Consider the following 27,124-nt stretch of genomic DNA (forward strand, 5'->3'; position numbering starts at 1 on the left):
TTTTTTAATTTTTAGTGAGTTCCTTATTTATTTTTGAAGTCGGTTCAATTTTTTTGTTAAGAATATTTTATTATTACATAACTTATTATGAAACTGTTAGAAGATTACGTTATATTATCGCATTTTTAAGTCTATATAATATATATTTTCATATTGTATACAATATATTGTTCTTTGTGTACATGTTGTATTTTGTATTCTAGTACCTGCTTTCTAGCGTCTATCGAAACGGAGTTCATCATTAGAACAGTGCATGAAATATCGTTAATTACTTAATGGGCCTCTAAACCAAATCAGTTTTAAATATAGTACTAGAATGAGAAAACATACGTGTCTTTTATCTTATACAGGGAACCTTGCATGATGTATATAACAAAATAATATATAATTGGCATTCACGCATTTAATAAATTCGTTTGTTCCACCATTGTAAAAAATATTAATCTGTTAATTTATTCAAAAAATACTTATTTCTAAGGAACGTGGATCATTTATTCCCCATAAAGTCAAAATACTTATTCCCAAAAAACGTCGATTAGTTATTCCTAAAGAACGTGTATGACGTATTGCTTATGCTTGCTATTATTTATTCCCAAAAACACGAATAATTGTGCCTATAAAACGTGGATTACTTAATCCAAAGAAAAAACATGCATTAGAGGAAACAAGTTTAGTTTAGATAAAACTTTAGTTGGTAATACAGAGACTTTAAAATATACCAAAAATATATATTTATTATCGTCCTGAAATTGAATGAAACTGAATGAAAGGCAACGTCTTGAAGTTCGCAGTTAACAGAAAATCGTTAGGGCGGATGGTTTATAGTTTTTGTTTAAATTATAGACTTGTCAAATTGAATATTGAATCTATTTTCATTGCCTCTTATCACTAAGACATCGTATCAAAGCAAACCGGCAAAACTTGTCTAAACATAAAGTTGATCAAGACGCTCACACGGTCTTCTACATGACAAATCAAAGACATCGGCGCATCAGCGCTCCGTTTAATTTTATTTTCACGGCGGGATGGTTCGCGACGCCTTTACCTGCAACTATCGAATTTTCAGTTAACTGAAGCGAATTATTTCACACGGAAATCAGATAACTAGATTAGAACTAGTTTACATTAATTAGTTCCGTCGGAAGCTATACCTGTATTTTCGCTTTACAGCGTGCACTAAACTATGTTACTTGCGGTCCTGCGGGAGAGCTGTAGTAGATTAGATTCTAAAAGGGATTCATATTAAATTTCTATTGTAAACTGCGTGGGTTGTCCTATTATTACGGGAATATCTGATATCGGTAATTTTATATTCGATAGTGCAAACGAAAAATTATAAGACGTAAAATTCATAGTATTGATATTCGTTTGAAAAGGCCTATTTCTGTCTAACCATATCAACATAAAATCAAGGTATATTCTTGACTACATCTTAAACTCAATAAATTGCTTGCAGGTAATCGTAGGGAGTTGATAAAGGAGATTAAAATCTTATGTCAATGTTATGTCTATATTTGTTATTGCTAGTCTTCATACAAAGTCTCTCGTATACAAGAGGGACTGTTTGCAATATTCCTGCAATATGGTATGGTATTTGGGATTAATCTACAAAATAAACAAATTACTACCAGGAAATTACTGTCACCTGTTGTGATTATATTATTTTGAAAGTATATTTACAGTCTCATATTAAGGGGTATTTCTAAACACTTAAACCAATTTCGACAGGAGTTCCCCAGGGTAGTGTCGTGTGACCACTCCTGGATCTGTTTTACACTACTGACATCCAAACAACAAAAGGAGGTACTTAGAATATTTTCCGTTGACATAATTATCTTGGTAAAATATATATGTCTGCCTAGGCTGTAGAAAATGTACAAGTAAAAAGTAAATCAAAGAGATTGATTTATCGGAGAACAATAAAGTCAACTTGGGTCAATGTGGTTCAAAAATGGGGTTGCATTAAAACATCAAACCAACTAGTAGTCCAACGCAGCCAAATTCTATGATCTACCAATGCTTATCCTACTAAAACTACTAAAATCAACGAAAAGCTTCATGATGACCTCAAAAACAAATGGATATACAAAGTGATTCAAGATTCCGCCTTAAATAATGAAATTAGGTGGCTAAATCGCAGCGATGTGGAAGCAATCGAGCTACTGAACAACAGGTAGGAAATCAGAAGATTGAAGTGAACCAAGTTACACGAAGTCGTATAGTATATAAGTGTATTGTTAAATTACTAAGCATATTTTATGTAATTTCTATTGTAAACTGCGTGGGTTGTCCTATTATTGCGAGAATATCTGATATCGGTAATTTTATATTCGATACTGCAAACGAAAAATTGTAAGACGTCAAATTCATAGTATTGATATTCGTTTGAAAAGGCCTATTTCTGTCTAACCATATCAACATAAAATCAAGGTATATTCTTGACTACATCTTAAACTCAATAAATTGCTTCCAGGTAATCGTAGGGAGTTGATAAAGGAGATTAAAATCTTATGTCAATGTTATGTCTATATTTGTTATTGCTAGTCTTCATACAAAGTCCCTCGTATACAAGAGGGACTGTTTGCAATATTCCTGCAATATGGTATGGCATTTGGGATTAATCTATAAAATAAGCAAATTACTACCACGAAATTACTGTCACCTGTTGTCATCATATCATTTTGAAAGTATATTTACAGTCTCATATTAAGGGGTATTTCTAAAGCCTTAAACCAATTTCGACAGGAGTTCCCCAGGGTAGTGTCGTGGGACCACTCCTGGATCTGTTTTACACTACTGATATCCAAACAACAAAAGGAGGTACTTAGAACATTTGCCGTTGACATAATTATCTTGGTAAAAGATATATGTCTGCCTAGGCTGTAGAAAATGTACAAGTAACAAGTAAATCAAAGAGATTGATTTATCAGAGAATAATAAAGTCAACTTGGGTCAATGTGGTTCAAAAATGGGAGCGACGTGGAAGCAATAGAGCTATTGAACAACAGGTAGGAAATCAGAAGATTGAAGTGAACCAAGTCACACGAAGTCGTATAGTATATAAGTGTATTGTTAAATTACTAAGCATATTTTATGTAATTTCTATTGTAAACTGCGTGGGTTGTCCTATTATTGCGAGAATATCTGATATCGGTAATTTTATATTCGATTCCCATATAATACCTTTCCTTGATTTCAATAATAATTTATTTGGGCAAAAATAATATATAATCAACAGCATACAAAAATAACTTTTTTCTGTTTCCGAAATACCAGAGTAGTTTTTTAATAGATGGCAGTTGAGGGTATCTGGTAGCCTTTAAAAGCTTAGGTAGCGGCAAATTGACAAATGAAATTATTGTGTTGAGTTCTTTTATACGTAAAAACTAAAAAACTGTTGATGTTGGTTTCCATCTATTTTGAATAGCGTTACGAGTGAGATATCTAAAACCCAACGTCTAGGAATTTAACCGCAGTATCGCTTTGTATTACCGTTCAACCAGTCGTCTCTTCTTTCCATAAAATAACGTAAATTTAATAATTTAAGTAAATAAAAAAGTAATAGCGTTTGTTTTCTCAATCCTATATATATATATATATATATATATATATATATATATATATATATACATATATATATATATACATATATATATATATATATATATATATATATAAATCATATATATATATCATATATATATAAATCAAAAGCAAAAATAAATCTACTACCTCCCCCTTGACTTCTTAGATTCTTTCTGCATCAAACCGGTCATCATTCAAAAGCCACGATGCACCCCTCTGACAAAACTACCAATTGCAAACTGACCCGCCACGTGAAAAATCGCCTCCATCCAAAACCTTTATCCTCCGATAAGATACATTTATAAAGGAAGAAGGGCACAGATATGCAAGCCATTCAGGATGAATCGCCTTTCACCTTATTGGTCAGTCATCAATGCCAACTCTAATGAATAATTTCTGACCATTATCGTATGACTGGATGGTGGCATACAAAAGGGGATCCGGAGGACCCTCAAGAAAAATTGTTCGGCCGTTCGGTTTCCTCCGTAAGTGGAAATAAATTACGCACCATGCCAGCATACAGCCGACGTGTCTCGACATTTTATAGAAACTTTTCGTTGGGCGTAATTTATACTCATAAATTATAGGGTAGGCCCTTTAATTTTGGTTAAATAAATGCTGATTTTTCTCTTATATTTCTATCACAAACATACAATATAATTTTTTTAAATCCGACGCTGATGAGTCATTATATGAAGTGACAGACCAGTAGTTCAAATTACGGCAATTTAAAGTTGTTTCCAACAAATAACACATTATATAAATAAAAAAGGAACATTTAATAACGTTCGTGTGTTAATATGTAACAACAATTTTTCAAGAGTAGGTTGTATAAATAATCTACGTCTTTCTATATATATATATATATATATATATATATATATATATATATATATATATATATATATATTCTCAAAAAAATTTAATTACTTATTCGAAAATCATGGATTACTTATTCATATATACGTGGATTACTTATATCCACGAAACGTGGAATATTTAATCTGAAACAAATAGATTACTTATTAACAAAAACCGTGGATTACTTATTCCTAGAAAACGTAGATTACTTATCACAAACATGTTAATTACTCATTCCACAAAACGAGGATTACTTCATCATAAAAATGCAGATTACTTATTTCTTAAAATGAGTATTAGTATTATTATTCTTAGTATTATTATTCTAAGTATTATTAATTTTTGTTGAAGTTTAAGACAACTGTCGTCATAAGGTTGTTATTAAAAAAAACATTAAGTAGCATCAATCACAATTTTAACCTGATGTGATAGTGCACCGTCTATTATCATACCTCTCTTTACGGTAGAATTTTTCAACGAAGCACTCAATTTCTCCGATATATCGAAATATCGATATTTTCCTCAGTGGCCGACAACCTTATTCTCCACCAATTCATCCTATAGCATACAAATGAATCAAATATTTAGGTTCGTCCATCGATCGATGGACGATCATTACAATTTCCTTTACCTTGAAAGCTATTTGACCGACTCATTACCATTGTGCTTTTTACACGAAAAGTTTTTAAAGAAATATTTTAATCGATAAATCCATCAGTCAAGTGACTCCGCACATGATTTTCACATATAATTCAGTATACATATTAGACGATCTTCTAACCAGTAGTCTCCAATAAAACAATGCCGTTTTATAGCCCATTTGAAAATCCCATAAAGATTTTTATTACGATTGCGTGCGACGGAAAAACGTGATTTCACCATAAAAAGTCGCGAACATAAAAGAAGAAAATTTATATACTGAGAAGGCGATTTAAAATAATTGAGTGTTCGCAGCATGGTATTTAGAACATGTATATGGATCATCACTATACTGGGTTGGTCAATAAGTTATCCGGAATGAAACGATAAAGAAAAACCAGATTTGTGGTTAAGTCTCTTCTGAAATATTTGACGGGTGGTTTGCGTATTTACATGAGATAAATTAATTTGAAATTAACGGTAACAATTTATAGAAACATCCTAAATAATAACTTCTATGATTACTTCTAATAATATGTTAAACGGTCAATTGAAAACTCCCCGGCATAATGTAGTAAAACACATTATTTTGGCAAAATTAGTTTTTTTATTCAACATAATTCCCTTCAATGGTGATATACTGATTATAGCGACCGTCCAACTTTTCGATACCATTTTTGAAGTACGATTTGTCCTTTTCTTTAAAATAGGCCTCACTTTCGGCGATCACCTCTTCATTCGACGAAAATTTCTTCACAGTGAGCATTATTTTGAGATCCAACAACAGGAAATAGTCGCTGAGAGCCAGATTTGGAGAATACGGTGGATGAGGAATTGGGAATGAGAAATGAGTGCTGAAGCCGAATTCGACTTGTGACAAGGTGCATTGTCTTGGTGAAGCAGCACTTCAAAGGCGGCCGTTTTCAGCGATTCCGTCCTTCAAAAGGCCCAATAACTCTATGTAATAGTCGCTGTTGATGGTTCTTCCTTTTTTTCAAGGTAGTCAATGAAAATTATTCTATGCGCATCCCAAAATACAGACGCCATAACCTTGCCAGCCGACTGTTGCATTTTCCCACGCTTTGCAGAGGGTTCGTCGTGTGCAGTGCACTCGGATGACTGTCGATTAGACTTCGGAGTGAAATGATGGAGCCATATTTCCTCTATTGTCACATGTCAACGCAAAAACTCGGGTTTATTACGCTTGATCATTTCCAAACACTGCTCCGAATCATCAATGCATCGTTGTTTTTGGTCAAAAAATGATTGGCAAAAAATTGTTTACATAATGGTAACGCCTTTGCTTAAGTATGTTAAAAATCATCATTAAAATCATCAAATCAAGGCAGGAACTGTTTCAATATCATATTTACCAGATATAGCTTCTTTTAAGTTCTGGATATTTTCACATCCTCAAAATTATTTCGCGGAAAAGGATTTTTATCAAACAAAGAGATAATAGCTGCCGTAAAGGTAGTTACATAATCCTAAATATGGTGGATTTTTGAATTATTATTATTAACTACTTGAATGTATTTTGGTCATCGTACTCTATAGGTGGAAATTTTAGGTATTAATGCAAACAAATATTAAACTACCTAATCTAACTGTAATTCGATAGTTTTGGCATTTTTCTATATCAAATAACAGTCTTCCATTTAGTATAATTGAATAATTTAGAGTATACAAATGCCAATTATGGAATGCTCAAGACTGGTTGGTTATTTGATTTCAATTATATGCAATGAAAAAAAGAAAAAAAAGAAAAAGAGCTAGTTAACCAATTGACTGCAACAGTCACTTCTAACCATTTCATTTCTCGTCAAGCAAAAAAATAATAGTTTTCTGTGGTCAATTGGGAGTAGCGATGAAATGTGGACTTACTATGATAATTCCAAGTTCAAAAAGGAAGAGGTTAGTCCAGGAGAATCACTCAAATGGATACTGAGGTGTAAAGTTTTGCTGCAATATAGTGGGGTCAACAATATGTACTATATTACAATAAATAGAATAGAATATTAAAATAGAATAAAACAGGAATATTTTAAATGTATAATTTTCAAAAAAATGGTGGCTAATGCTTTTTGAATTACCGTTAACCAGGCTCTAAACCAAATCAGTGTTTAAATATACTATTGGATGAAGGAACAGACGGGTCTTTTATTTTGTCCTGCGATATTTATGTTCCATGAATTTAATGAGTTTCTTTCTTCTATGACAATAAAAAGAACGGAAACTGTTAATTTATTATCCAAAGTTACTTATTCCGCATAACTGTAATGTGGATTACTTACTACGAAAAAACATGGATTACTGATTTTCAAAAAAGTTGATTACTTATTCCGTGTAAATGAAAAGTCGATTACTTATTCCCAAAAAGCGCGAATTACTTATTTCTAAGGAATGTGGATTTATTTATTGTAAGAAACTATATACTTACTCTTAAAAAATGCTAATTATTTATTCCTAAAAAAAATAATTACTTATTTTGCAAAAATGAAACGTCGATTAATTACTTTGAAAAAACGTAGATTATTTATTCCTAAGAAACTAGATATTTATTCTTAAAAAACGTGGATTACTTACTCCAAAAATCGTTGATTACTTATTCCTACAAAAGTGAATCACTTATTCCCAAAGAAGTGGATTACTTATTTCATATAAATGAAACGTCGATTAATTATTCTCAAAAAACGCATATTACTTATTCCTAAGAAACTAGATATTTATTCTTTAAAAACGTGGATCACTTACTCCAAAAATTGTTGATTACTTATTCCTACAAAAGTGAATCACTTATTCCCAAAGAAGTGGATTACTTATTTCATATAAATGAAACGTCGATTAATTATTCTCAAAAAACGCATATTACTTATTCCTAAGAAACTAGATATTTATTCTTAAAAAACGTGGATCACTTACTCCAAAAATCGTTGATTACTTATTCCTACAAAAGTGAATCACTTATTCCCAAAGAAGTGGATTACTTATTTCATATAAATGAAACGTCGATTAATTATTCTCAAAAAACGCATATTACTTATTCCTAAGAAACTAGATATTTATTCTTTAAAACCGTGGATCACTTACTTCAAAAATCGTTGATTTCTTATTCGTAAAAAGTGAATCACCTATTCCCAACGAAGTGGATTACTTATTCCATATAAATGAAACGTCGATTACTTACTCTCAAAAAAACGTGGATTAACTATTTCTAAGAAACATGGATTTACTTATTTTCAAGAAACTTTTTTTTAAAGAAAAAAAAACGTGGATTATCTATATTCAAAAAAATTGCTTCATTTCCTTCAAAAAAAAAACATGGATTACTTATTATTAAAAACTTGGATTAATTATTCCAAAATTCGTAAATACTTAATGCCAAAAAGCGTGGATTAATTATTGCCCAAAAACGTTGATTATTTATTCAAAAAAACGAGGGTTACTTTTACTTGGTTACTATTTCCCAAAAATGTGGATTCTTAAATGTATCGGAGTTGAGAGAAATTATACTATTTTTTAATTTTATATTCATTTTCGGGAACTAACTGAAAACCTATTATAGACAAAATGTAAATTCTTCATCTGAAAATTAATAATAGTCTACCTAATAAATAAATAATAATATTCCGAAATACATCCTGTACACAGAGTTGTCTTTGTACACTCGGCCCCCTCAACCCCGAGGATCACGACGTCGGCGCGTCTTCAAGACGGGGCCGCCTCGACCTACCGACGTCAAGAACAGATCGCAGAAAGGGTCCGCCAAATTCAATGACACGACACTCGGATTGCCTTTCACCGAAATCATTTATCTTTTATCTACTCTCTCGGTTGGTAAATTTCTCTTTTACCCGTGTATCTCGGAGACACAAAAAACATGCAACGGAAATTGGGGTGAAAGTGGTGCGGTCTTTCTGTTGGCCCATCAGGAACATGCATCAAAAGATTAATAGGGAAAGTTTAATCAAACGCTGGAAGGTATTGTTCGGTGTTTAAATTGTGAATAAATATCGGAATAAAATATATTTATACCCCTCCTGGATTCGATTCGGCTGTTTAGCTCTACAAAGCCGAGAACTTTAAATACAGGAAATTTATTAACGAAATACAAGACGCGGAAGACACGTGGTATTTGGTAAATACAAATAATTATAAATAATTGTTACTGGCAAATAAAAGGATAAAAATTGTTGTGTCTCACGAGAAAGAGAATATGAAAATAAATGAATCAGTAACGTTGCGTAATGAGTGACCTTTAAGCAGTGACTACTCAAGTTATGCCAGTCAACGCCAGTCAGCTTCATCAGTTTCCGCCTCAGTTTCTTAGATTATCACATAAAGCGATTATAGTTATTTTACATGCACTGTTATATTACCCCAGTTTATTAATCAATATTTTCTTTTATAAGAAGGGTTCTGTAAAATTATTGTTTCAGATATACCGCTTATATTGTTTATTATTTGTTATTCATTTATTTTTACATATTGAGTTACCTTACATTTTAGAATCCGTTTTTTCTAGTAAGGTTTCTATAACAATACAGTACTTACAAAGTTATTGTTATCTGATCGGATTGTTATATTGTTATCTTCTGATTTTAGATTTAAATAGTAGTTAATAATGGATACTAAAAATAATAAACAAGCATTTGGGGAAATTTCATCCAGATGAGTATATATTCTATTATTTATTTGAATTTTGCAAATTTAATTCAATTATATGGTTATTTCATTATATTTTAGATAAACTTAACTTGTGAAAATAAAAGTTTAAAGATATATTATTCGAGGTACTTTGTGGTGAAGGGAGTGTTGAAGTGAAAACTGAACAACAACATTGAAATTTAACTCAAAAGATCATTTTGAAACGTCAAAAGATAATATTGAGAGAACAAAATAGAGATACATATACTGCCAAAAATTGTAGTAGCACTGTAGTTGTTTTGGTTTGTGTTTGTAATGGTTATATATAGATAAACACATTATTTGTTATCGCACATTAACCATTAATCCTTTCAAAATTAGAACTTAATATTAATATTTATCACTACATAGTATAAAACAAAGTCGCCTTTTCTGTCCCTATATCCCTATGTGCGCTTAAATCTTTAAAACTACGCAACGGATTTTGATGCGGTTTTTTCAATAGATAGAGTGATTCAAGAGGAAGGTTTATATGTATAATACATGCATAATATACTAAGGCAACATTGCTAATTTTAGAGGTTTCTAACGTGATGTCGGAAATTAACCTATTTTTTTAGGCTTATTTAGCAATTAGCAAAAACGCTGCCTAACCCTACGAGTTAGATCAAATTAATGTACTACAGTATTGTACACCATAAAAAGGTCTACAAAAAAGTCCGCGATGGTATATGTTTATCTTTTAGGGATAACCCACATTAACCATTTTTAATGTTTACTTTTTACGTGAGAAAATGGCTTATTTCCGAAGCTATTTTAAGCAATACGGCATTAATCCTTATCGAATTAAGTACCTTAAATACAGTGTGCAATTAATATAGATCAATATGGTTCCTTACAGCATGTAAATTAAACAAATATTTTCGGAGATATTACAAATTTAAAATTTGCGTTTAAAAATGTGTAATGTAATAAAAATTGTATGAATTTAGATATTCCAAAGATAGCAGGAAATCTTCATAGTAAGTATAGGGGAAGAGGAATTGTTTTACTCCAAATTTAATGCGTGCAGGCCAAGGACAGTAATGAATGAACCAAAAATACTGGATCGATTTTAATCATGTTTTCATTGAGTGACATAGGCATATATATTTTATGCCCGTGCAAAGTCGGAGGGGGCCGCTATGTTTTTATATACAACGTTCATATTTTTTCTGTAGTGTATTTAATTTAGTATCAGCATTGCACCCGTGCGAAGCCAGGGCGGGTCGCTAGTATCTAATAAAATATATTCTTGAAATATATATATTATTGAATACATCAAATAAGAATTGGTAACGTGGCAAAACCAAGTTAAAGTATGCATGCGAGAAGTCCCTATTAGTAGACCCTTGTGAAAATTCACTAGGGATATAAACAATTTATTATTTGCACAACTCCAATTTCACGTTTTCCTAGCTGCCGTTTCAGTAGAGGTGTCACATAATGTTATTTATGACAGTAATGGTTAAATTGTAATTTTTATATGTATTTTCATTTAAATTATTATTCAATAGTTGGTTTATAATGATTCAAGAACTTGATTAGTTTGTTAACTAATTAAATCAGAATATATTTTATTTATTATATCTGAATATTTTATAGAAAGTACTTAATAGCAAAATATCAACATTTTGTAATACCAGTTTGTAGATTGCCACTATAGAAATGGTAAAAGCTGTGTGATGATACTTTGAGTTTTAAAAATAGTAAATACAACAGAGTTAAAAAAATTTGTAAAATAAACTATAATATAATTGAAAGCTTTATGATTTCTTTTGGTTTATATGTTTACGTTTGTATATTTGACAGCGTCCCGAAAACACCCTTATCCTCTCTGTCTTTTTGAGAACTTGGACCCAGCACGTGTTTAGCATCACGCCCAGCATCACCAGATGTAAAATTCGACCTCTATCAAGATCGCTACGGATTAAATCCTTTTCGATACCTATCCGGATCCGGTACATTGTTTGCTTTTTGTGTTTTTTTTTTTGGTTTTATATTTGCCTTTTGAATCAAAGGCTGGTATTCATTTTATAATTATGGATGTATTGTTAGTGGAACGATTTAGAGTTTGACCAATTTTACTTGTTACAAAACCTATTAACACGTTTATCGCCTCTTATAGAAAAATATCTACAGATGTATTTTCTGTAACGATTGACCGTTATGACACCATAGGGCACTGCACATACTCTAATGAGAAAGCAGTCCCTCGTAATGCACGAGAATTGGTGTAATACCGTCAGAGAGTATAAAAGCCAGAATAACCTCCCGTAGACCTCGTGAAATTAAGAAAGAAAAGTTGTCCAATCAGTGAGAGCTAATCCAGTAAATAATAATACATTCCCTATAGTTGAAAAGTTTTGTTAAAAAGAGTTGTTTTATCTAATGTTATTCATGCTAGATAAAAAGCAAAGCAGATTAGATTCAGTGTCAAGTAACTGTACTGGTTAGTCGGAAGATACTTTCAACTTGACCTAATATCAAAGAGATTAGTTTATCAATCAATGATAAATCCAATTTAACTAAAGTTCTACGGTTAATTACCAATGCTTATTAAAACACGAAATAGGATCGCTAAATCACAGCAACGTGGAAGCAATACAACTACTGGACAACAAGCAGGAAATCAGAAGATTAAGGCGAACCAAAACAAATGAACTTGTACAGGGTGTAAGTGTGCTCTTCACTTTAGCTTAAGTAGTTTAGTTTTATTGTAATTTGGGAATAAATACAAATGTATTAATCACGTACTCATATAATTAGTACCTCAGAGTATCGGACCTCTGTTATCTATTTATTCCTAACAAAGCTATTTAAAAAAAGTATTTAAATACTTTGTAAAGTCGCATTCAATATGCTACACAGCTTGCTGTATTTCTAAAGTTTTCGAGATAATATGTTTGCTAATAACTGTTTCCATCGGTAAGATATATAACTTGTGATGTACAACTTTTTCCTAGATATTTAGCTAGTACAGCCAAAAATTATCCCAGAAAAAATAAAAAAGTGTTTTCCACATATTTAAAGCTTTCTAGAACCTTAATCTGAAAGAATCTGAATATCATCTGGAACTGAGGATAGAAAATTCTCCTGCAATATATTCAATAGACTTTGCCTCTATTCGAATATGATTTTGGCCATATCAATGCAGCACGCCTTATTTATTATTTCAATTTTTCAGACACGTAAATAACATTGACAATGGCAATTATATATTTCCGAGATAATGAGACGTCATAAAAAATAATGAACAAAATTTTCAAAGAGAATAATCTGACTAATATAATTATAGTTCATGTTGAAATTAAATATAAGAATAAGATTGTTGTTTCTTATTTATTGTATGAAATTTTATAAATTTACTGACAATACTGTCAACAATAGTGACAACTTAAATCGTATATCAAATGTATGACTCATAGGAGATAAATAGAATAATATGAACTCAATGCAATTATGTGAAGCATATGTATCAATGCCAGTTTACATGCCAAGTCTCGGCGAAATGTGTAATCTCATATATTTTGAGAGAAGGCACATCGGTGGTGCTCGGTTGACGGGAGTACTTGTGACGAAAATAGCTGAATTGTTGAACGTTTCACGAGTGGTAGCAAATACAAAACATGGTAGAACATCATGGCGAAGAAGGATAGCGGGCTAAAATCACAGTTATCTGACAGAGACTGAGGAATATTAAAAATGATCCTGGCCAAAATTAAACTACCGCGACAAAAGTGGTTGCCGACTCAATCCTCACTTGAGTAATATTATTTTGACAAGAACAACGGTGGGATCTCCACAAAGCTAATATTCATGGAATGGCTACGGTTGCGAAACCCTTTATAATGAACACCAACGATATACTGCGAAAGAAATGGCGCGATGATCATAAAACATAAGCACTTGATAATTGGACGAATGAGTTATGGTTCAATGAATCATTCTTTACACGGTTTTCTACAAAAAAAGAACCTCAAGTATGGGGGTCCTTAAAAGAATCCTGCTATCCGGACAGCATGGTTCCTACAGTCAAACAAGGGGGAAGTACCGTTATGATTTAAGTGGGACTGGCAGGATTACTGCGTATGACTCTCAACATCAGGACACTTAGATTGCCTTTCACCGAAATTATGTATCTTTTATCTACTCTCTCGGTTGGTAAATTTCTCTTTTATCCGTGTATCTCGGAGATACAAAATTGCATGATTGCAATGAAATTGAAATGAGAATTGCAAAAAAAATTGCTCGTTGCATGAAAATTGGGATGAAAGTGGTGCGATCTTTCTGTTGGCCCATCAGGAACATGCATCAAAAGATTAATAGGGAAAGTTTAATGGAACGCTGGAAGGTATTGTTCGGTGTTTAAATTGTGAATGAATATCGGAATAGAATATATTTGTAACCCTTCTGGACTCGATTCGGCTGTTTAGCTCTACAAAGCCGAGGACTTTAAATAAAGGAAATTTGTTAACGAAATACAAGACTCAGAAGACACGTGGTATTTGGTAAATACAAATAATTATAAATAATTGTTACTGACAAATAAGAGGATAAAAAGTGTTGTGTCTCCCGAGAAAGAGAATATGAGAATAAATGAATCGTTGCGTAATGAGTGACCTTTAAGTAGTGACTACTCAAGTTATGCCAGTCGAACACCAGTCAACTTCATCAGTTTCCGCCTCAATTTCATAGAATATCACATAAAGCGGTTATAGTTATTTTACATGCATTGTTATACTAACCCAGTTTATTAATCAATATTTTCTTTTATAAGAAGGGTTCTGTAAGATTATTGTTTCAGATACACCGCTTATATTGTTTTTATTTATTTATTTTACATATAGAGTTACCTTACATTTTATCTAGTAAGGTTTGTGTAACAATACAGTACTTACAAAGTTAAGTGCTGTATTTTTATCTGTTCTTGTATCTTCTGATTTTAGATTTAAATAGTAGTTAATAATGGATACTAAAAATAATAAACAGGGATTTGGGGAAATTTCATCCATGTGAGTATATATTCTATTATTTATTTGAATTTTGCAAATTGGATTCAGTTATATATGGTTAATTCATTATAATTTAGATAAACTTAACTTGTGAAAGTAAAAGTTTAAAGATATATCACTTTATAATGAACACCAACGATAAACTGCGAAAGAAATGGTGAAATGATCATAAAACATAAGCACTTGATAATTGGACGAATGAGTTATGGTTCAATGAATCATTTTTTACATGGTTTGCTACAAAAGTAGAACGTCAAGTATGGAGGTCCTTAAAAGAATCCTGCTATCCGGACAGCATGGTTCCTACAATCAAACATGAGGGAAGTACCATTATGATTTGGGCGGGACTGACAGGATTACTTCGTATGACTATCTCAACATCCTCAATGAAGAACTTATTAATATAACTAGCATATAGTGTCAAATATTGCCATATTACTAAATGATAATATGCCTATACACACGGCCAAAAATATCAGTCTTGGTTTAAGGATTAGGATAGATTCCATTAAGAACTCCGAAGAATTGCAGTTGTTTTAAAATCAAATGTTGACTCAACACCTTATTAATAAATAAATATTGTGTAAATTTCAGGTGTTCATATTACTTTGTTTAGCCACTGTACTTATTAATTAACTATTAAGCTACCAAGATATTCAGTTATGGCCAATTTAAAAACCAGTCACAAATCATCGCAGTTATTTTCGGGACATCGAAAAATTAAAATGAATTTAGGCAGAAAAATGAGCAGCCGAAAAAAAAACGACGACATCCACACAACCTGAACTCTAATCGAAAATGACGACAGTGAAAAAAGCTCGCCATCGAATAAATCAAAACGTGTTATATTCGATTTTCCGGACGCAACGATAATCAACTCGTCCAAGTATGGGCTGGCGAGAGAGCGCCTCTCTGGTCCGTAACAATTCCATTTTTTGCTCGTTGCTATTTTTAGTTCAACAAGCGCGTTTTTTCTCCTCATCCCGATCCATAAAAAATCACCACCTTTTCGACAAAAATCGTCACACAATTGAAGGCGAAGATCAACGCGCGACAGGAAATATAAAAGAAACGACGGCAGGAATTGTCTCCTATCTATCTCAGGTATTATATCTGTGCTTCTTGATACCTGGAAATATATCGAATTTTTTTCGTCGGTTATATATAAAACATCAGCTGAAATGTCCTAGGTCTGACCTGATCTACATAAAAAAATCTATGTGATTACTTTTATAATACAAAAAATGCTACTCTCAGAAGATATCCATCACAAAATATGACAACAATATTAATACCACTGGTTGATAATAATTTTGTTAAACACACATATTTACAAAATCATTTGAGATCTGAACTGATATTCATATCAGCCATATGATGATACAGAATGATATAGTTGAAGAAAAAGCCGAATTATTGACAACTGATGAATAGTTTGTTATTATGTGTGTTGTAGTCTGTTAAAGGATTTCAATTTCGGATCAGAAAGTGGCATCTACTGCTTAAGTAATTAGCCAAATCGGCCAAACTGCAGGAGCTTTCGCCTATTCTTTCAAAAAGTTTCTTTTCTTTGAGAAATGAAGGGACCAGTGTACAGTTGAAGAACCAACGCAGATTACAATCATTTGGGCATATTTGACGAACTAAAGGCGAACTACATTGATTCTACCGCGAAATCGCTAACTGTGAGGTTAAGACAAGTTATAACACCAAGAACATTGATTATGAAGTAAAAACTGTGATTGAGAAGTAGAAACCTCCAGAGCGCTGGCTATAGATTGATGATGGCGATTATGAAATACACAACCACACAAAGTAAAGCAGGTAGCCATAAACATATTTTAATTATAGTCTAGAGCCTCTATTTTATCAAATTTAACACATATTGTCTACGGTCTTAAAATATACTGATTTGGGTTTTGCTTTCATTTTGCATTCACGCTGGCTTTCCTTTTGAGAAAAAAGGATTTATATAATTAAATAAAATTAGTAAAAATCACCTGAAACCATACAATTTCTTGTAAATGTTGAATAAGTTCTGTAGCACGAATGCTCTTATTCTCATATTAATTATTTTATCCTATTCTTTCAGTTAATTTCTGTTACTACATTGAAACCGAAATATTAACCACACAAAAAGAGCTTCGAATGATTTGTTGTTAACTATTTATTTGTTAGAGTCTTCGCTAGAAATTGGAGAACTGTTCTCGACAAGTTGTGAATTGATAACGACTCCCGAACTCTTAGAATTTCTCTAGAATTCTCTCACGTTCTTCATCCCTCATAAATCTTAAATAGCATAAATTTTCGTTTCAGTACTAATGGAGTTTTGAGATGTTACAAAACACCCTGTCACTGATCATATGCCACTGTTCTGTCGTTCTTGCATCAATACACAGACAAAACAAATACAGAATAAATATATCAAAACTCCATGTGATTTCGAGGTCATCGTGTAGTTCTACGTTGGTAATGTAACGATACGTATTACTACTTAATCGAAGAACTTTCTTTTTCACAACGTTGAAGCAGTCCAAATTAGCTCTATGATTGATAAACCTAACTCTTTGATTTTAGATCAAGTCGGGAATATTTAAATAATATATAAATATATAAATAATTCATAACGGGTGGCATTGCAAATTTTAGGTCTTACCACTCTTTGGTCATAATTTAACAAGTCAATTGAAAAGTCTCCGGCCTGACACATAGACAGCATTACTAGAATTAAATTCATATGTTTTTTAGTTAGCCCTAACCTTCAAAAGATGCGTGTATAAATCTGACAGCTGTCGGATCATTAGTTTGTACATTATAGCATTTTGAGTGAAGCAACTTTTGTAATTGTGAAAAAAATGCAAAAATGAATAAAAATTAATTTTGCCTGTTGACAAAATATTGCTTTTTGAAGGGAAAAAATACAGTTGAAGCAAAAACTTGGCTTGATGCCGAGTTTCCGGACACTGCACAAGGAAAATCAACCATCAAGGACTGGTATACTAAGTTTAGACGTGGTGAAATGAGCACTGAAGACCGCGAATGCAGTGGCCGCCCAAAAGCGGTTGTTAGTGACGAAAACATTTAAAAAATCCACAAAATGATTTTAAATGGCCGTAAATTGAAATTGAATGAAATAGCAGGCACTTTAAAGATATCAACTGAACGTGTACAGCACACGATGAACCCGCTCCAAAGCGTGGAAGAACGCAACAGTGGGCTGGCAAGGTTAGGTATTTGTATTTTGGCATGCGCATGGATTAATTTTCATTGACTACCTTGAAAAAGGAAGGACCATCAGCTGCAACTATTACTTAACGTTGTTGGACCGTATGAAGGACGAAATCGCCGAAAAATGGCCGCATTTTAAGAAAAAAGAAGGGCTGCTTCATCAAGACAATGCACCGTGTCACAAGTCAGTGAAAACGAAGGCAAAATCTATGGATTGGGCTTCGCCACTCATTCCTCATTCCCAATTCCTCATCCACCGTATTCTCCAAATCCGGCCCCCAGCGAGTATTTCCTGTTCTTAGATCTTAAAAGAATGCTCACTGGGAAAAAATTTCATCGAATGAAGAGGGGATTGCCGAAACTGAGGCCTATTTTGAAGCAAAGGACAAATCGTACTACAAAAATGGTATCGAAAACTTGGAGGGTCGCTATAATTAGTGTATCACCCTTTGATCTGTTATGTTTTAATATTGGATCGCAAAAATAAGCGAGAAATTTTCCAACGTTCTAATACTTCATGACGCATTTTATATTACGTTAATGTTGAAATAAATACCATAAACAGTAAAAAAATCCCCGAAAAAAAACTACGAGCTTTAGCATCATCAAATCCCGTCTTAAATTATTAGTCCGAGAACATCCAGAGATCGTCGCCGATCCTCTTACTATGGTAAAAAAATAGTAGAAAAAAACTTACATCCTTTCCTCTGTCGTGACCTCTTTTTGTACAGTTCCCTTTTGTCCTGAATTAAGCCCATTACCAACATTTTCTCGACGACTCTATTTTTGGGCCGTGGAACTTCCAATTGCCGCATGATGTTCCCCAATGGATCTAAAATAAATTTCGTTTAGATATAATGCGATAAAAGAAGCTCGTAGTTTTGTTTTAAGTATTAAAGCAGAAGAAATTAATTACCGTCGGTATATCGATGAAGTTCGAATAATTCTTGTAAGTTGGTTTCCTCTTCGGTTGTCCAGGTTTTTGGTGGACGGGATCGAACACTTGACTTCTTTCGTCCCTTATAATCAATCAGTAGCATTAATTCTCTTAGTTTGCCAAGAATCTGGCGTCTTGTTCGGGTGTGATCGACTAGATTTTCGGCAATCCAATCAACTACGTCTGAAAATTGTATGAAAATATAAATTAGTACAAATAACGCAATACAAAGTTACATTAAACATATAATATTATTCAAAATATCAAGAGGAAGTATCAGATATATTCTAATACTAACTAACGTACACATTTTGATATTAATTTATAATAAGAACAGTTACAATAATATTATCAGACGAAAATGTATATGTAAACTTCTAAGAACATATGATAAAACATGTAAAAAAGATATATATTTAATCAAAACACAAATAATGTTAACAAACTTGTAAATGTGCCTAGTAAAATAGTATTGGCCTATTTCTTATGAGATGTTCAAATATTTCGGGTTTCTTCCATTCTATTCACTAATTAGTTATAAAATCACTAATTATAATACGAAATATAGACTACTACTTACAAAAGTCGTATACGGATGCATTTTAGAAAAAAATAATACAAACCTTGTTCGTTGTTAGATTGTTGATGCTCCATGAAAAGATGCCTTAGCTCATCTTCTTGCTCCTCGGTCCAGCTTGATTTTGTTCTAAAATTTTAAATAATTTTAAGATGTATCTTATAACTTATACTGATGGGAAATTTCTCAAAGAAATATAATTACTATTTTATGATTTGAAAAATAATTTAACAGGAAAATAATAACAATATAGATATTGTACATTATTATTTAATAACTGAGTTATTTCTGTAGTTTTCGAAAAATTGTATGATAATGTCTTTAAATTATTTTCAGTTATAATATCAGTTTTCTTTAACTATTCTTATATTTTTTGATATCAGAATACTTTCAGCAATTCAAAGATAAAGCAATAAACCAGCATCAAAAAATCAATACCAGATTCATCACTAAGCTAATATTAATTAATATTAGAATTACATTAGTTGATATGAATATTTAGTTATGAACATTTTTAATATTGGTAATATTGTTATTCGATAGTTATTACAAGAACATTTCCTTTCTATCTCAATTAATGATAATTGTTATAAACATTTATTCTACTAGTTTAAAATGAATAACAACAACAACAATTCCATAAAGACGATAGAAAAATCACGAAGAAACAAAAAATAATGAAGAAAAATATTATTTTGATGATTTAACCTCAAAATATAATATAAATTGACTACTATATTTCACAACATTTATAAAATATCTCTACTAACACATGGCATATGGTTCTTAAGTATAAATTAAAGGTGTAAATTCTATAGAGCAGTTAAGAAACATTACATGAATGAATCAAATTATCACTAAAACATAGGACTACGATATGAAGTTAACGCTAGGCCCTTTATTGACAATATTATTAAAGAACATGTTACCAGCTCTATACACAGAATAGTTTACTGATTTAATGATCCTTTAAAACCAAAAATTTTGTTACTATTATTTATTATTAATAATCCATAACAACAACATAACTATTTTCTTATTAATTTTTCCTTATTTGGAAAAAAAAACTGGCCACGTGTTTTTTTTTACTACAAAGGATACCATACCGCCATAATTGTTGTTCTTACTAGCGCAAAAAGGAAACAGCTTTATCTTGAATATCTTGAAGCCTCTGCACCTTCAGCCAAGAAGTATAGTTTATGTGACAAATTGCAGAAAAGGTCGGAGTTTCATATAACCACAATGATGACGAGAATGAGCTATGTACCAAAGCAGCGAGATAAGATTGTGCTAATGTTAAGTATTTTTAAATAAAACTTGAGAAAATCTAATTTTAACTGTTGACAGACTAGAGTTTACTGTCTGTTAGTTTGAGAGGATGAGCAGCGGCCAAAATACCGAGGCTAACCAATACTCATAAGAGAAATAGACTGGAGTGAGTTCAATAACATAAAATATCTTCAAAATCCCAAATTTCAAAATATTCAAAACTACAAATATATCTTTGAAAATCTCTGAAGAAAAGTAAAATATATGTAGGATATTGAAAACGAAACAGGAAACAGTTTTCAACAGCAAGCTACCTATAAAATGGCTCCTAATTTTGTAACTAAAACTAAATATTAAATATTAAATATAATTAAAACCAGTGGTGCAATTCAATAAGCAGTTTATACAAGGATGAAATTAGATTCTAGCTCATCTAATTTAAATTAGCAACAAGAAAAAACAGTCAGTAATTTGCACTGAATATTTAATTGTTAACTAGTTGATTTCGTACAGGAAGAGACAAAAGTCATCCGAATTTCATTGGTAATATCCCTATAAAGCCATAAAACTTTTATAAGCAAAAGGGAATAAAAAATTACAAACGATCGTTTATAATGTAGGAAGCCGCGTAAATCTGAGCTTAACTTTTTTTTCTGCGCGAGATAAAGTTTCCTAAGAAATGGCCCGAAACCTTTATAGTAGCTAACTTTATTCTTTGGCAAAAAGGAAAAATTGCTTATAGTTCGCATACATTATTTATGAAAGGTATTTGGCCTTGCGAAAAAATATTTTATCTTTGAAAGTAAATTGTTCAAAAGGTATTTTTCATGAAGAATGGCGCCCGTCTACTTTTAACGTTTTGTTCTGATCAATCGTTGCATGAATACGTTTTACGATTTCGTGTACATTTTCCTGCAGTGGAAGTCCCGCCATGCGTGACACATTTACTAAGGGATATCCTGGAAAAAATCACTGTATTAAACATTCCAAGGCGGGCGGAATTTTATATTTATTGACCTCTTCAGCAACAGAGCATAGAAAATGTTTAACCAATATTCTTGTAACATATTTTTAAAAAACAGACTTTTTATAGTATAACACATTTTATGAATAGTACTCGGAAGAGCTAGGTTTGCGCAAACTATTCGTAGATTTGATATTTTCTACATCTTATAACAACTAAATTAATTTTTTATTAGTTTAAAACCTTTGCCATTTCCTTATTTACATATCTGACTTTTTTAATCGAAATTCATAACATCAATCCTAAAAAGCCTCATGAAATTGACGATATTTCACCTGAGATATTGAAAGAGTTGCAACGCATAACAATCATAATGTTGATATACATATTTAACAATTGTTTGAGACTGAAGCATGTTCTAAAATTTTGCAATGTTGCTCTAAAAATTATGCTTAAACAATTTGGTAAACTGGCATACTGCTGTCAAAACGTTTATAGATACCAGATATTCACTTCTATTTACAAAATCACCACTCGACAATCGACCAAGTGTGCAGACTAATAGCAGTTGAAAATGTATATGAAGAAAATAAATGCCATCCAGCAATATTCCTGGACGTCTCACAAAACTTTGACCGAGAATGGTATTTAAGACTACTCTACAAGATGAGAAAATTGCTCACTCGGGACTATTGTCAACTGATGGAGTCATATCTTTTCTAAAGAAAATTTGGAGTCTCATATGAAGGGATATTCTCAACATCTAAACCTATTTCGGCTGGTCTGCCTTGGAAGAAACAGTACTTGGAATATTTACCGACCACAAAGTTATCATAGCAAAAAATATATTTTTGCATAGGGCTGTAGAAAAAGTACAACTTAATAGCTCCAAATCTGTTCATGTTAATTTTGCGTTGCGGCAAAATGACAAAGACCTAATTATATCATTTGACGGATGCCCGATTCCTCAAGCAGAATCTGCTAAATACCGCAGCATCCATCTCGATGGTAGGTAATGAGATGAGACCCAAAACCAAGAAACTGTACTGGTTAGTCGGAAGATACTAATATACTAATAAGTCGAAAGAGATTGGTTTAATAGTCATTCATAAAACCATTGCGGACATACATAGTCACGCTGTCAAAACAAAGTTCTATGATTAATTACCAATGCTTATAGCTACGTTACCAATTAATAGCTGCACAATGACCTTGAAATTAAATTGATTTATTTAGATCGCAGTAACATGGAAGCAATACGGCCACCAGACAACACGCAGGATACCAAAAGATTGAGGAGAACAAACCACATGAACTTGTATAATGTGTACAATTATCCAATGTAAGAATTAATACAAAAATATTTTAATTTATTGAATGGAGCTTATCCTGAGATCTAATTCCAGATTCTGATAGGAGTTATAAGTCATCCAAATATATAAATTAAACCAAAATGTGTTAATTTAAAATAATAAGAAGAGTGCATTGGATTTACAATAAAGTACTATATATTCTCATGAATGAAACAATTGCAAATCGACCAAAAAAGAAAATTGATGCATTTATGTTTTTATTCTGTTGCAAAATAATTTTGATGAATGATTGTGTATTAAAGGGACGTCATCATAAAGAGATATCATTGAGAAATAATGATGGGTTAAAAATATGATTTATATAATTACCAAGGCATTTATCTGGAAGCACCACAGTTAATACACCAAGTCTTAGTATTTATTTGTTTTAATAAACATTTCTGAAATTCTCTACCTTTCGAAAGCTCTGTAGTATCTGAGGTCTCAACGTCTCTGTTTCTCTGTCAAACGCTACTTGGTTGTACGTTATGGTACGCACTGTCACAAATTTCCTAATTGCTCGCTAATATTATAGCATTGTCGCACGTTCTGAAGTATGTACATTCTCATTTCCCAAGATCAGTAGCCCTTCACAATCAATTACGTCTTCTTAAAATTTGTATTGCAAATCTAGATTTATAGTCACGGACATTGTTTAGTAACAACTTTAAATATAAGAAGCGGAGAAAGACGAGTTAAAACATAGTTATCCGGTGGAAAATCAATTGAAATACTATTATCGATATTTTCGCTGGCATAAGAATGAATTTGCAGGTTAATAGGTTTTACTTGACTGTGCGATGTTATACAACTATAATTGCTACTTTTTCGAAGACGTTCTTTTCATTTAAAAATGCTATGTTTATGTGAAATGTGGTGACAAAATAGTACAAGATAAAATGTATATACCACTGAATATTATAAAAAGTATTATGCTAAACTATTGTGACCAAAAGATATTTCTGAAATAAAAAGCTGGTTATTTATATTACCAAATATTAAAAGAATTACCATTGGATATAGTTTTGATTATTAATAATTTTGGAAAATAATATTCTGTGAGAGGGTGTAATTGTGGTACAAATTACCAAGAATTGGCAGTCCATTATCCGCTACTGGGACGTAGATTAAGTATAATTGAGAAGCTTCCGAAAAAAGTTCAAAAACTGTATAAATCCAAAAATAAATTCTTCTAATTAGACATTAACAGAAAACATGCCTGTAAAGTTATCTAAAATATTAAATCAGTGTGGCGAATATAAAAAGTTATCCTTCGAGCCGGATTTGAACCAGCGACCTATGGATATCAACGAACCTATGTAACCACTACAGTCCACCGCTCTACCAACTGAGCTATCGAAGGCTGATTTTAAAATGTTTCTTATTATAGAAAACGACACACGTACTCGTTTAGAATTCACTTACTTTCTCTTTCTTATACGATTTCTGTTCAATTTAGGCAAATTTCTTACTGACATTCTGATATTAAAAATAATAAAATAAGAAACAATATATTTTCTTAAGTAATTTCCTAGATAATTTTACAATATGCAGAACTTAATAAATAAGAAAAAAATGACATAAATTTCTTCAGACAATAATGTTAATTATTTTACTATATTGTTGTTGTTGCTTGAAAAAAACCACCATATGATTTCTTCAATCATTTAAAAAAAATTCCTTCGAGCCGGATTTGAACCAGCGACCTATGGATATCAATGTATGCGTATAACCACTACAGTCCACCGCTCTACCAACTGAGCTATCGAAGGTTGACGATATTTTACGCTTACTTTCACACCGGACAAATGTGGCTTGAAACTAGAGTAGGTCATTAATTAGATGACGTATTATATTATGTTAACTGATTCAGAACTAATAGTAGTGAAGTTTGTAAACAATATGATTAATTGACATTTTTTACACAATGACACAAGTAATAATAATATCAAAACAAACTCTATAATAACAAAATCACAAAATTATAAAAACTTGATTCAATCAAATAACTAATTAGTTGTATCATATATTCGCAAAAAATCTGTTAATTTACGAGAAGGATATTTAAAAATAAAAAATACGAACCTTAAAGTTTTCGGGAATATTATAAAGTGAATATTTTATATCCATAATTTTTGATGAATTGGTCAACACTTTAGATAGCTCTACATAATAATGCATTTGAAATAATTCTTTGACAAAAATCGTATTGATAGATTAGATTGATATATTAAAATAAATTATTACTTATTACTTATCTATGCAAATTTCAGAACCTATAGAATTGTCACATCAGAATCATCATATCAAAGATAATTTAATTCAGCTACCTATTGAAGGTTTACACTTTAATCTTTAAAAATCAAGAAATTTTAAATAATTTACCTAAGTTTGCCTACCTACCATTCTATATATTTTAATAGGAACAATAATTCACTGGGAAATTGTTTTAAAAAAAAATGACTAACATAATGTAATATCATATTTTGCAACAGTTCCGAGATTCGATGAGCAATGATAGTGAAACAAAAACAAGTTGAAGAGAGCAAATTCTGATCTAACAAATCCGTGAATCAATTAATTTTGTCATTTTGTTTTCACAAAGAAATTTTGTTAAGTTATATACTTCAAATTAATATTAAAATTTTTGGGAGGTTTGTTATACGATCTGACCATTGTTGAGTAGATTACAGAATGAATATTTTATGACCTGCAGTAACTCTTGAATCATTTAAATACTGCCTGCATATTTATACACAATCATTCATTCGAAATAATTATCTAAGAAACATCAAGTCGATTGCTCTCTCAGATAAACAAAAACAAAATTTGCAAAAATGTTCTCCTTCGAGCCGGATTTGAACCAGCGACCTATGGATATCAACGAATGTGTACAATCACTACAGTCCACCGCTCTACCAACTGAGCTATCGAAGGTTGTTATCATTTTACTATAACTTTCACTACCCAGAAATATCTTGTCTTGAAACTAGGCTATAATGTGATATAAAAAATACGGATTTCTGAGGCGAAATAGATTTTAGATGGAAGATGTAACATACGTGAATCAAAATCAAAGAAAGCGATTTTAAAAATAGGAGATTGGCTATCTGAGGCGAGATTTACGATAAATTTTACGATGGATCAACAATAGTGGTAAAGATTTTCCGAAGAACAGAAATAGACGCCTTTCCTGACCATGGGTTATGGATTGATGGTAATAATCATAATGACCAATTTTTTGCTATAGTCTCCAGGTACTCATAATCTGATGAAACTTCAAAGACCAGGGATAACACAGGTCCGAAACAAAAAATCTGGGTATTTTCTACTAATTTATATGCATTTTGGTATGCTGAAGATGAAATAATACGAAAAATATTAGAGGACATCAGGATTTTTCAGTACTATGGCGCATTTTCATAGATTCGTAACATGGAATTGGTTCTTCAAAAATTAAATGGCACAAGAAACTCGATTTATCGAAAAAAATAACGTCCTTCAAGAAACATTAGTACGTCCACTTAAAGTTTTTCTACCATCGCTTCACATAGAGTCGAAATTAATAAAGCAATTTGTAAAATCACTTCACAAATATAGATATTCCTTCAAATACATCGATTCGAGCTATTTCTGTCCTACTGGGCATTAGATGACTTATGACTATATCGGATGACAAGACGGAATCATCACGACCATGACAGATCCTCAAAAAGAAGAGTGGATTGTTTTTAAGCAAGTCATCGAGAAATTTTTAGGCAATCACTAGAAGACCCTAACTATAAATAAATCTCCAAAATAATGCAAAAAGCATTTGAAGCCTTAGACTGGCTAATGTAGATTAGATGTACATTTTCTTTATTCTCACCTCGATTAGTTTTCGAAAAAATTGGGAAATGTGAATGCAGGCAAGGTGAGCGAGAGCAAGGACATAAAAGAGACGGAGAAAAAATATCACGGAAAATGGAGGGTCTCAATGATATCAGACTACTGCTAGACGCTTCAGAGAGA

The 27,124-nt window shown here is 31.7% G+C and overlaps 1 protein-coding gene and 3 non-coding genes across 4 annotated transcripts in view; all 4 read right to left on the reverse strand.

Moving 5' to 3' along the window:
* Positions 1–27,124, reverse strand: part of timeout (circadian regulator timeout) — a 621,776-nt gene that overhangs the window by 89,905 nt on the left and 504,747 nt on the right. Inside the window, exons 15-17 of the mRNA XM_076394399.1 lie at positions 19,575–19,657; positions 18,931–19,134; positions 18,712–18,846 (exon numbers count right to left, since the gene is read on the reverse strand). Of these exons, the coding sequence (XP_076250514.1) occupies positions 18,712–18,846; positions 18,931–19,134; positions 19,575–19,657 (422 nt within the window). The remainder of the gene's footprint in view (positions 1–18,711; positions 18,847–18,930; positions 19,135–19,574; positions 19,658–27,124) is intronic.
* On the reverse strand, positions 24,383–24,476 carry TRNAY-GUA (transfer RNA tyrosine (anticodon GUA)). The gene is made up of 2 exons: positions 24,440–24,476; positions 24,383–24,418 (listed from the first exon to the last, which is right to left on the reverse strand). It is a non-coding gene; the product is annotated as a tRNA-Tyr (tRNA).
* TRNAY-GUA (transfer RNA tyrosine (anticodon GUA)) lies at positions 24,792–24,885 on the reverse strand. The gene is made up of 2 exons: positions 24,849–24,885; positions 24,792–24,827 (listed from the first exon to the last, which is right to left on the reverse strand). It is a non-coding gene; the product is annotated as a tRNA-Tyr (tRNA).
* On the reverse strand, positions 25,957–26,050 carry TRNAY-GUA (transfer RNA tyrosine (anticodon GUA)). Its single transcript has 2 exons — positions 26,014–26,050; positions 25,957–25,992 (listed from the first exon to the last, which is right to left on the reverse strand). It is a non-coding gene; the product is annotated as a tRNA-Tyr (tRNA).

The sequence above is a fragment of the Rhynchophorus ferrugineus genome, unplaced genomic scaffold (assembly GCF_030347505.1).
Source record: "Rhynchophorus ferrugineus isolate W39M unplaced genomic scaffold, kcgeb_rfMv2 rfM2, whole genome shotgun sequence".
NCBI classification, from domain to species: Eukaryota; Metazoa; Arthropoda; class Insecta; order Coleoptera; family Curculionidae; genus Rhynchophorus; species Rhynchophorus ferrugineus.